Source organism: Danio rerio, chromosome 20, assembly GCF_052040795.2.
Source record: "Danio rerio strain M-AB ecotype USA chromosome 20, GRCz13ab, whole genome shotgun sequence".
Taxonomy (NCBI): Eukaryota; Metazoa; Chordata; class Actinopteri; order Cypriniformes; family Danionidae; genus Danio; species Danio rerio.
In genome coordinates this window covers 57,062,228-57,074,977 of record NC_141040.1, presented here as the reverse complement: position 1 = coordinate 57,074,977, position 12,750 = coordinate 57,062,228, and the positions used below count along the sequence as shown (strand labels likewise).

Below are 12,750 nucleotides of genomic sequence, written 5' to 3'. Positions count from 1 at the left end.
CATTATTTAATTGTAAAGGTTTGTCCAAAACCATGATTTATAGGGGAATTGGGTAAGTTCAAATTGTCCATAGTGTATGAGTGTGTGAATGAGTGTGTTTGGATGTTTCCCAGTGATGGGTTGCAGCTGGAAGGGCAAGTTAAAATTGTCCGTAGTAAATAATAAATATTAAAATAAATGAATAATAATTAAATCGCTTGAACTGATTATAACAATGAATAAAACTGTAAAAATAAATAAATGAATAATAATAATAAAAAATAAATATTAAAATAAATTACAAATATTTAAATAAGTAAATTATAAATTTTATAATAAAATAATAAATTGTTAAGTAAATAAATAATAAATATTTAAATAAATAAAATTATAAGTATTTAAACAAAAAGTAATAAATAGTAATTAAATCACTGGAGTTGATATCTGAACAAAAAACACCCCAAAATACTGAAGCAAGTCATTTAAATGTGATCTGATTATCACTATGAATAAAACAGTGAAATAAATAAATTAATTGATAAATATTAAACAATAAATATGAAATTAAATAGAACATATTATAATAATTTAAAATTAAAGTAAATAAATAATCATTAATAAAAGAGAAATCTATAATAAATATACGAATTAATTTGAATATTTAAATAAGTAAATAATACATTTTTAAATAAAATATAATTATTAAAATAAATAAATAGTAACTAAATTGTTTGAACTAATAATAACTATGAATAAAAATGCAATATATAAATAAATATTTATCAAAACTAAATAATACATATTAAAATTAATAAAATTATAAATATTAAAGTAAATAAATGTTAAAATAAATAAATAAATAAATAAATAGTAATTATATCACATGAACTGATATCTGTACAAAAAACACCACAAAATACTGAAGCAAGTCATTTTAATGTGATCTGACTATCACTATGAATAAAACAGTGAAATAAATAAATTATAAATATTAAAATAAACAAATTATAAATGTTAAAATAAATTATAAATATTAAAATAAATTATAAATATTAAAATAAGTTAATAATAAATCTTAAAATAAACTATAAATATTTTGAAATAGTTTTATTAAATAGTAATTAAAACGCTTGAATTTATTATAACTATGAATAAAACTGTGAAATAAATAAATGATTATTAAAAATAAATAATAAATATTAAAATAAATAAATAATAAATATTTAAATAATTAAGTAGTTATTAAATCACTTGAGGTGGCGATGCGGTGGCGCAGTGGGTTGCATTATCCCAACTGGGTCAGTTGGCGTTTCTGTGTGGAGTTTGCATGTTCTCCCCATGTTGGCGTGGGTTTCCTCCGGGTGCTCCGGTTTCCCCCACAGTCCAAACACGTGGTATAAGGGAATAGGGTAAGCTAAAATTGTCCGTAGCAAGTGTGCCGCAAGCCTGCGTTTGAGTGAAGGTCTCGGCCGTTAGATCGCCCCCTGGGGGCTGGCTGCAGTACAAGTCAGAAAGCCCGCCTCCTCCGTGTTAATGAATGAGACTTGAGCCCAAATAAAAAAAATTATTACACTTGCAATAAAATGTCCCGAAAGATAGTTCTGGTGGATTAAGGCACTGGTTATTGTGCTGAAATAGGTGCAGATCTTCATTTTTGTAAACAGTTTGTTTTTAGCAGTAATTTAATGCTGGGCGTGTCATCGTGATTGACAGCGGTGATTGACAGTTTCTCAAAGCAGCGCGTCTGAGCTTCGGCAGGAGACTGAAGTGTTATTACTCGATTTCTGTGTTATTTTACCATGACAAAATGAGTTCAGCAGTAAACTACTGTTTCTGACATACATGATCTGGTGGAACACTGTTTATTCGCTAAGGTCAGGGCTTTTTTTCGGGCTTTATTAGTCTGCTAATACACGCCTAGCCACCCAGATAGCAAAATACAGTGGGGCCAGTTCTTGCCTGCCGGAGACTTATCCCTCAGACTGACTACCTCTGCTGGACCTACTCCAGATGCCTGGACTCACTGCCTGATTCCAGCCCGAGTCAATTGAGCCAGATGCGGCGGCCGAGCGAGCAGGCGCTGCCGCATGCGAGCCGGAATCAGCCAGCGACGCCGCGAGTAGGTTATGCGCTGCTGCCCGGAGCTGGCGCGATTGAATCTTCATTATATAAAACCCTCACATTTGTTAACGTTATTACAACCATTTGTGTTGATATGACAGCAAACGCATGCTGAGCAGTTCGGGGGGCGTGGTTGATTTTACATAAAGCGTTTGGTTGGAAGCTCGACTCCGCTCATTTTCGCGGCTCCTCCTCTGGCTCCATCAGACAGTCCTTCTGCGCATGTCAAGGCTCCAATTTCAGCAGTCTTTTGCGACAGTTTGTGCCCGTCAAGCAGGCGTTTTGCCCTCAAGGCGTTCAATGGGAAAAGTGGCTGTCGCGTCGTCCGGTTTCCCGGTGATGGGTTGCAGCTGAAAGGCCATCCACTGCGTAATACATATGCTGGATAAGTTGGCGGTTCATTCCGCTGTAGTGACCCCTGATTAATAAAGGGACTAAGCTGAAAAGAAAATGAATTAATGAGTTTGCATATTTAAAAAAATTTATTAATTTAATTTCTATAGCCTTTTTTATTTTTAAAAGGTAAATCATTCATTCATTTTCTTTCGGCTTAGTCCCTTTATTAATCTGGGGTCGCCACAGCGGAATGAACCGCCAACTTATCCAGCATATGTTTTACACAGAGGATGCCCTTCCAGCTGCAACCCATCACTGGGAAACCCAAATTTATATGTTACAGAAAAATATTAAACACAATTTAAAATTTTTTTAATTTTGTTAAAATTTTGTAGGTTGTAATTTTTTGTTGTTGCAATATTTAGCTTGAATTTAATTGTATTATCCTTAAATTTCTAAATATGTTTGGTGGCTATAATATTGTCATAAACATTTCTGTTTAATAAATCTGTTTTGTTTAAATGCACCAAAATACATTGCCTATTTTCACTGAGAAATTGAGAAAAACATTAATCTTCAAAATGGGTTGTACTCCATTATGCTGAGTACTGCATATATTTTTGAATAATAATAATAATAATAATAATAAAGAATTAACAAATCTCACAATGTGTTTTCTGCAGATACGAAATACCAGAATTGAGCTGCTGGAGGAGGAGCTTGAGCAACTGAGGGATGCCATCAAAGACCAAACTGCCAACAATGCATCTTTACAGGATGCTCTTCTGCAATACCAGCAAGAGCTGAACAATTCCCAAAGCCACCTACTCTCTCTGGAAGAGGTGAAAAGGACTGAAACCATGAAGTGCATGGCCACTCAGGAGAGCCTGGACTCCTCTAAAGACCGCCTCGAGGAGCTTACAGAGGAAGTACGTCGCCTGAAACTCCAACTGGAGGACATGGAGAGAAAAAAGAAAATCGTGGAAGAGCGCTACACATTTCTGCAAGAAGAACATGATGAAACTATGCGCAAGAAACTCAAGGAACTGGAACAAGCTAGCTGGGCTAAAATGGAGCTGGAGAAAACCGTATCCGAACGGAACCGAGAGTTGGAGCGTCTGCGCAAGGAGTTGGAAGACGAGGCTCGGCGCATAAAGGAGGCGCAAACAGAGCTAGCTAAGGTAAGACAGGAGCACAGCACAGAGATTCGAGAGGTAAAACAAACCTACGAGTCTCAAATCCTCGTAGCGCAATCCAGCATGCAGAAGCTTTCGCAGGAAAAAGAAAGTGATTCGGCTGCCATGAGTCTGGAGTTTGAAAGATTAGAGGGAGAATCTAGTGAATTAAAGGAGCAGCTGAAGAGGCTTCGTATTTCTCTCAGCCAGGAGGAGGCGCAGAGGAGAATTCTGGAAGAGGAGGTAAAGAGACTCACTGCTTTAAATACTGAGGAATCCAGAAAGAGGCACGAGCTTGAGTCCCAAATTCAGGTGATGATGAGCCAGAAACGTGAAGGAGACAACAAAATGAGGGAGGTGCAGGAAAGCTCAAGTCGGACACTTCAGGATAAAATTAATGAGATCAATCGTCTCACTCGTAACTTTGAAGAAGAGCGACGTCTGAAAAGATCTTTAGAGACCGATAAGCGAAGACTGGAAGGGGATTTGGCTGTTCTGAAATCTAAGAATGAAACCACTAATGAGGAGCTAGTGCAACTTCGCTCCTCCCACCGGGAGTTGAGCCTCATTCGGGTGGAGCTGGAGGCACATGCACTTGAGAAGGGAAGGTCTGAGCAGACTATTGCACGCCTACAGGCTCGCATTCAAGAGCTCCAGGAGGAGCTGAAGAGGCTGGAAGGTGAATTAGAGAAGCAGAGACAAGTAGCAGAAGAGGAGGCCGGCAAGCGCAGGAGAACTGAGTCGCAGCTTGAAAAAAGTAGCCAAGCTATGCGAGAGTACACTACTACGATCACCACACTACGCACCAGCCAAGAAGAGACGAATATCGGAGCTAAACATGCGGATGAAAAATGCAAGCAACTGCAGGAAGCTCTTGACCGTGCCTCGAAGGAGAATAAAGTGACTTCTCAGAACCTTGCTGCTTTGAAAGCTGAGATAAATACGCTGAAACTACAGCTGACGCAGGAGCAGGGGCGTGTTCAAGACTCCAATCAGCGTTACGAGGCTCTTCATCGTAGTATGGAAGAGAAGAGTTGTGCGTTGAACGTAAGCTCTGGTGAAACTGAACGTCTGCAGAGGCTCACGGAAACTCTTACCAAGGATCGCCAGCGGGTAGAGGAGGAGTTGCGCGCTGTGCGTCTTGAACACGAGGAGTTGCTGAAAAACAAAAAGCGTGGAGATCGAGAAATGACCGAGCAAATTACAGCTTTGCAGAAACAGCTTGATTCCAGCCAGCGTGCCGGTGCAGAGCATGACAGGCTTATGCGGCAGCTCTCACGAGAGAGAGAAAAACTGCAAGTGGAGATAGAAAATGTACAAAAACAAGCCAGAGAGGTACTAGGATAACTAGAAACTTGAGTTCAATAGATCCATCAATACTTAGATTTAGGTGTAGCCAGCTGCATGCATCTGATCTCTCTCTCGCTCTCTGTCACACTGTGCACTGTAGTTAGTCTTGACATGCAAAAATATGTCAGATAATCAGTAGGACATATTTCGCATGTCATAATGTGCATGTTTCCACACCACACCTTGCTGAATAATCTGATTTGCATTTTAATGTGCCTTGCATCCTTTGCAAGCCTCCACGCTGCTGGCTTCTTTTGCATTATCAGCAAAAGCCTTAATTGCTTACCTGATCAACCACATGTTTAAAGCATGTCACTTTGACCTAATTTGTGCCATGCTCTGTTATATTGACTCTCCATAAAAGAGGGATCAATCCCTGCTCCTGGTAGGTTGGAAAGTATAGCTTAAATCCTAAATTACTTGTTGAAGCACAGCCAGCTAATCAATGTGTTGGGGATTACTTAAAATCCTGAATTACTTGGAAAAATTCAGGACTGAATTCACCTCCAGGAGCAAGGTTTGCAACCCATGCTTTAGAACAGAGGTGTCCGAGCCTGGTCCTAGAGATCCCTTGACTGCAGAGTTTAGCTCCTACCCAAGTTATACATATTTAAACCAGATTATCAGGGTCTTCAAACTAACTACAAACTTCTAAGTAAGGATGTTGGTGCTAAATACTGCAGGTCTTCCATGAGCAGGATCGGACACCCTTGATTTAGAAGCTCATCTCATTTCTAGTACTTGACTAGAGAATCAATCAGTATTTTATTGTATTGGTCACTGATTGCAACAAATCTGTTAAATAACATATACAGAATTATCACTCTTGAATAATATTTAACATTATGTTTCTTATTTGTCTTTTTGTTGCAGACTTCCTCTGTAATCCAGACGTCCCAGTCTCAGTGCAGCAGCCTGAGTCAAGAAAGGGATGACCTCCTCAAGAAGATTACAACCATGGAACAGGAAATTGTGCGCTTGAAAAGGCTTGAAGATGAGCTAGCCCGTATAAAACTCTCACTGGAGTCAGAACTGCGATTTAAATCACAGCTGCAGGAGGAGAACAACAAGATCAAGAAGGATTTTACGCAGTGGAAGACCAAGTGTGCATCTCATGAGGAGCAACTTCGACAGCACGCCTCAGAACGCTCCGGCCTGGAGAGTCAGTTTAGCTCTGTCCGGACTGAGTTGGAGAGGCTGAGGACTCAACTCAGAGAAGCTGAAGAACGTTACAGGTTGCTCTTGCAGAACTTTGAACAAGAGAGAACAGAGATGCAGGCACTTCGAGACTCGAAGCAGGAGTTGCTGAGACTGCAGCAGAAACCAGATGGTGCTACCAAATATACTCAAACAGACCAAACTGATCCCTCCTCTTTGGTCTTCGAAGGTGTCCGCAAGAACATCACGGCACAACAGCTGCAAGACTGTGGTGTGATTGACAAGGTGATATTTGAGCAATTGATGACTGGCAAGAGGACTGTCCAGGATGTGTCTGTTGACATCAGGCTGAATCTGAAAGGGACAGGAGCTATTGCAGGGCTGGCAGCAGGACCTAAAGGCAAGATGACCTTCACCGAGGCTAAGAAACAAAACTTGATTTCAGACAAGAGTGGAAACATGTTGTTGGAGGCTCAAGCTGCCACAGGGTACATCATAGATCCCCAGGCTAATACAAAGATGACTGTTGAGGAGGCTTGCTTGAATGGAGTTGTGGATGAAGCTGACAAGAAACAACTGTTGATTGCAGAGGCCGCATGTGTTGGGTTTAGGGATCCCAAAACTGCAAAGCTCTTGCCAGTTAGCCAAGCCATGAAAAAGGGAATAATTGACCGGGAAACAACTCTGCGTCTCTTGCAAGCTCAGGAGGCAGCCGGAGGCATCCTTGATCCCATTCTTAGTGTCTATCTTCCCAAAGATACTGCCATGGACCGTGACCTTGTTGATGAGGATCTCTATCAAGCTCTAAATGCCAAGCCAGACTGTTATATTGATCCAGACACTGATCTACGTGCCAGCTATGTTACCCTCAAGAAGCAATGCAAGGCTGATCTTAACACTGGCTTGCTTCTGCTTCCAGCTCCTGAGAAACCAATTACTGTACAAGGACTACGTTCTGAAGTTAACGTATCAGATCTGGTGGATGCAAAATTGCTGGAACCTTCAGACATGAATCATCTGAGGGAGGGCAAGATTACCAGCCAAGAGATTGAGCACAGGTTGCGGGCGTATCTTCGAGGGTCAACCTGCATTGCTGGAATTTACGATGAGGCTGGTGAATGCACCTTGCCTATCTACCAAGCCATGAAGAATGGGCTTTTGCGACCAGGCACTACCCTGGAGCTTCTTGAGGCCCAGGCCGCCTCTGGTTTTGTGATCGATCCCATTAATAATGAGTACTACACAGTTGAGGAGGCCTGTCAGAAAGGACTTGTAGGTGTGGAGTTCAAAGACAAGCTCCTGTCTGCAGAGAAAGCAGTAACCGGATATAAAGAACCTGGAACCAACAAGTTGATCTCTCTTTTTGAAGCCATCGAGCGTGGTTTAATAGAGAAAGGTCATGGTATTCGCCTGCTGGAGGCTCAAATTGCTAGTGGTGGCATCATTGACCCTAAACACAGCCACCGAATTGATGTTGATGTGGCGTACCAAAGGGGTTACTTTGATCAAGGAATGAACCAGATTTTGAAAGATGAAGGAGATGACACAAAGGGATTCTTCGACCCAAACACTGAAGACAATTTGACTTACTTGGAACTAAAGAGCCGCTGCACCATTGATAAAAAGACAGGATTGGTGCTCCTGCCTATTCATGACAAGAAAAAAGCACAGCAGAAGAACTCGACAAGGAAGAGACGTGTACTTATCGTTGATCCTGACAGTAATAAAGAGATGACAGTGCGTGAAGCTTATGAGAAGAAACTCATAGACTACGAGACCTTTCTGGAATTATCTCAGCAAGAGTGTGAGTGGGAAGAAACGACCATCACTGCCCCGGATGGCTCAACCAGTACTGCTATAATGGACATGCAAACCGGCATTCAGTACAACCTGAAAGAATTGCTCGCTCAAGGAGTGATTGACCAAGATGTATTCAATAAATATCGTTCCGGAGGTATATCTGTTACAGAGTTGGCTGGTATGATCACCAAGAAGACAAAGATGCTAACTAATCCTGTTAGCTCCTCCTCCTCTTCATCATTATCATCATCATCATCATCATTTACATCCCAGACAACAACGAAAAGCCAAATAGTCAAAACTGAAACCATAAAAAGCATTGAGAGCACCTCAGAGTACCTTCAGCAAGATCAATCCTCAGCAAACTCCTCCAAGCACATTTCCAGCATGTCAGTCAAACTATCCCCATTAGTAGAATCGATTGAAGAACAGAATCCAGTTGGAGCGATCTTTGACACTGAAAAGCTGGAGAAAATCACTGTTTGTGACGCCCTTAAGCGAGGAATGATTGATTCCATCACTGCACAACGACTTTTAGAGGCACAAGCTTGTACCGGTGGGATTGTAAGCCCTGATAATGGTCGTCGTATGTCTATTCAGGAGGCGACCAGAGTCGGTGTTCTGGATGACGAAATGGCTAACCGAATAAAACCTGCACAGAAGGCGTATATTGGATTTGAAGATGTGAAAACCAAACGTAAGATGTCTGCTGCAGAGGCTGTCAAAGAGAAGTGGCTGCCGTATGAAGCTGGCCAACGCTTTCTTGAATTTCAATACTTAACCGGAGGTCTCTTCGACCCTGAGCTTGGGTGCAGACGCTCACTTGAGGAGGCCTTGCAGATGGGTTGGCTGGATATGAGAGCGGCTCAGAGGCTCCAGGATACTCGCCACCACCCGAAGACCCTGACCTGCCCTAAAACCAAGCTGAGGATATCCTACAAGGAGGCTATGGAAGCTTGCATGAATGAGGAAAACACTGGTGTCCGGATGCTTCCGGCCGCTACAGTTTCATCCCGTGGAATCAGCAGCCCCTACAATCTCTCCAATCCAGGATCAGCCTCGGGATCTCGGAGCGGATCCCGCAGAGGCAGCGTAGATTACAGTTTATCCCCATCTTCATCTTCCAGATACAGCAGCTTCAGCTACAGCAGAACGTCTTTCAGCAGCAGATCACTCTCCTAAACTATGCAGCAATTACAGTGGGGGAAATAAGTATTGAAAACATTACCATTTTTCTAAAAAAATATATTTCTAAAGATGTTGGCAACAGCCAAAGAAATATACATGCATATATGCATGTAACGTTTTTAGGCTGCCATCACCAAAAGAGCCCTCAAATGCCTTATTTCCACTGATTGGTACAGTACGTTATGGTTCGGTACAGGTCACCTTCATCAGGCTTGTGTCTCCACTGCTAAAGGGTACTAATGGTACCCTTTTAGTAGGCGTGGTGTAAGACAGAAAGTTGCAATCGGTGTCATTCTCACTCGAAGGCCTACTGCAGGGGTCCCCAATCTTGTTCCTGGAGGTCCAGTGCCCTGCAGGGTTTAGCTCCAACTTGCCTCAACACACCTTCGGGTGTTTCAAGTAGACCAAGTAAGACCATGATTAGCTTGTTCGGGTGTATTTGATTAGGGTTGGAGCTAAAATGTGCAGGACACCGGACCTCCTGGAACAAGTTTGGTGATCCCTGGCCGACTGTAACGTCTGCAATTATATTAAATAAATAAATAAAATATTTATGAACGCATACAAAGACTTGCAGTCTCTAAAATCTAAAGTGTTACCAATTACAACAAAGAAAATAGCCAAAACATGCATTTAGGCCTTATTTCGGTTTATAAACGATACGACACATATACAGTCCGTACAAACCTCTCGACTTTATTCTTCACCAGCACATGTAACGTTAACATCTTGTTAAAAAGTAACTCCGTCATTCTGACGTCATATGATGATATTAGTTAAACATGGCAGTTTGTTTATCTTTTAGGTCGCTGAAAGAAACATTTGCTATTTTGTTTTTCATGCTTCACTGTGGCGTTTGTCCGTTTCTGAAAGGATGTGAGAATCATCGCGTCCACTTTATTATCATGAGCTCAAGTTTGTTCATTCAAAATAGATGTGCAGCAAGCTCTCTAGAGAAAAGGCAACCACTCACACTAACAGGGCCTCGTAAAGAACAACAGGACAAACTTCTGCTCTTCTTCTTGGCTTTGTGGCTGTTCATCAAGACGATTATAAGCTTGGGTCGACCATGACTCGTTTGTTTATCAAGTTCGTTAATTCAAATGTAGACATGCGGCAAGCTCTCTAGAGAAACCACTCGCGCTTAGAGGGCTTCGTAAACAATAACAGGACACATGGCAGATTCTGCTCTTCTTCTTGGCTTTTTGGCTGTTCATCAAGTCGATGACAAGGTTTGTTTGAGCTTGGGTCGACCATGGCTCGTTATTATATGTGAATATTATTAAGGTGTAATGTCTCGGCTGTGTATTTAAAAATGGTGCTTCCTTTGTTTTCATTCTCCTGGCTTGTGCATGCTCTAGTGATGTTTTTTCGTAAACCAATAGCGTTCAGCTGTGTGTCTGGCTCAGCCTTTTGGTACCCTTTTGTTGTGCTAGGCAACCTTTGGAAAGTGGTACGGTTCACTTTTTAGTACCTTTTGACTGTGGAAATGGGCATAAAAGTGTATTGACCCATACTGCCCTGTACCACTCAGTGGGAATAGGCCATTATATAAAGTATTAAATGCATTTCTGTAGTTCAGTACTTCTTTATATATGTTTTGTTTGGGATTTTACCAAAATCCTGTTCAGTGCCGTGTCGACAGCAACTTAAAAAACACTATTCCCAGGAAAAAACATGACATGTTCAACACTTATTTCCCCCACTGCATTTATCATTATAGTATTTGATAGAAATCGATAACGTTACTGAAAATATCAATGGGTTTCTAAAGAAATACACTTGTTTTTATTCTAGCATCTGCAAAAATAGTTGTTTTTCCTAAATTATGTTGAATGTATTGATCCAGAAATATGTTTTTAATTCGGCCTGTTTAGTCATTCTGGGGCTTAATCTGTTTCTCAATTTTATTCAATAAATAGATGTAAGTTGTTTGTAAGATTAGATGGGTAAATCTATATCACTTGCCTCTTTTTACACTAATTTTGATGATTATTTTTCCTGAAATTCTCAAGTGCCTTTAACTCTGTATTAACCTGTGTGCAGTTAATATCTAACAGTCTGACTTTGTTTCTTACAGTTTTACTGCTTGAATAAAGACATTTATGACTCAGTTGAGGGATTATTACCATGGTGTGCTTTTTTTTGTATGTGTGAACAAACAGAGCCAGTCATTTACACTCCAGGCCTGGCTTTACAATGTTTACAAATTTTACATTAAACATTTTTTATTAGTGGTTACAACTTACAATTAATCATTAAATCAGCCCATCTCTTAAGTGCCAGCTTCTGGAACATACACTAGAAGCTTAAATGCATTTTAAATTAGATGTTATATTTATATTATTCCTATTATCAATCTTGGCTAATTCTGAATGAGTTCTGCTGCACAGTGTTTTACCTGTCAAATATGCACCATATATTTTAACTGTTGGGAGGAAGAGTAGGTATTGAAAGATCTCAGGGATATTTCACAAGTATTAATGCCAAGTATTATTATTATATATAATTGGAAAATGAGTTATGATTTTTTTCTAAACACATTGCTGATAGTTTTAATAACTCATTTCTAATAAGTGATTTGTTTTCTCTTTGACATGATGACAGCACATAATATAAGACTAGATATTCTTCAAGACACTAGTATTCAGCTTAAAGTGACATTAAAGGCTTCACTAGGGTAATTAGGGTAATTAGGCAAGTCATTGTATAACAGTAGTTTGTTCTGGAGACAATCCAAAACTAATATTGCTGAAGGGGGCTAATAATATTGACCTTAAAATGGCTTTTATTCTAGCTGAAATAAAACAAATAAGACTTTCTCCAGAAGAAAACAAATATTAGAGAAAATACTGTGAAAAATTCCTGAATCTGTTCAACATCATTTGGGAAATATTGGAAAATGAATACAAAAATTCTCTGTAATTTTCTCACAGGACGGAGAATAATTTTGACTTCAACTATTAGTTCTAAACAAAAATCTATTCACATTTCTCAGATCTCTTTTCTAACTGAATATTTTCTATAGGATGCTTTAAAAATAATATATTTACTCCCAGTACTGAAGCCAAAGCTGAAGCTAATCTAAAAAAAAGTTGTATCACAGTCCAAAAATGTCAGATGTTCAGTGACCAAACTCTTATTTTAATGGATATAACTGTTTAATAAAACTGTTTTGTTTAAATGCACTTAAATAAATGATTGGCTATAGAATTTGTCCCGTACATAAAGCTAATTTGTCCTATTTTGACTGCAATGCTGTCATGAATTGTTAAAATGATCATCGAAGAAGGCTTTAAGACCTAGCGGGATCCTCTGCTGGCTTCAGCTAATCAGCATCCAGCTGTGCGAGAAACATACAATCTGATGTGCGTGACGTCATCTTTTACTACTGACCTGCTTTATTGTTCTTAAATGGAACAAACACTTTACTATTAACTTTTACTCTAAATTTAGGATCTTATTTATGAAACTAAACTTCAGCTCAATTAAAAAAGACTGATAAAAGAGGTGAAGCACCAAATGCAACCCATAATAAAGTTAATTTTAATACTAATTAGGCTAGTGTCGTCTTCTATTATTTGTCAAATTTACTTCTTTTCTTTTTTTAGAAGAAAGGCTAGAAAAATTGTGAAGCTGTACA

At 39.7% G+C, this 12,750-nt stretch overlaps 2 protein-coding genes across 3 annotated transcripts in view; one reads left to right on the top strand and one right to left on the bottom strand.

The window, feature by feature from the left end:
- Window positions 1-11,235, top strand: part of dspb (desmoplakin b) — an 82,777-nt gene extending 71,542 nt beyond the window's left edge. Inside the window, exons 23-24 of one of the 2 annotated variants that reach the window (NM_001442533.1) lie at window positions 3,120-3,617; window positions 5,835-11,235. In NM_001442533.1, the coding sequence (NP_001429462.1) occupies window positions 3,120-3,617; window positions 5,835-9,101 (3,765 nt within the window). In that variant the 3' untranslated portion in view covers window positions 9,102-11,235. Of the gene's footprint in view, window positions 1-3,119; window positions 4,947-5,834 lie in introns of both variants that reach the window. The other variant, NM_001423427.2, reaches the window with a different exon arrangement.
- The window catches only part of pycr3 (pyrroline-5-carboxylate reductase 3), a 540,655-nt gene that overhangs the window by 205,911 nt on the left and 321,994 nt on the right, over window positions 1-12,750 (bottom strand). The window lies entirely within an intron of this gene.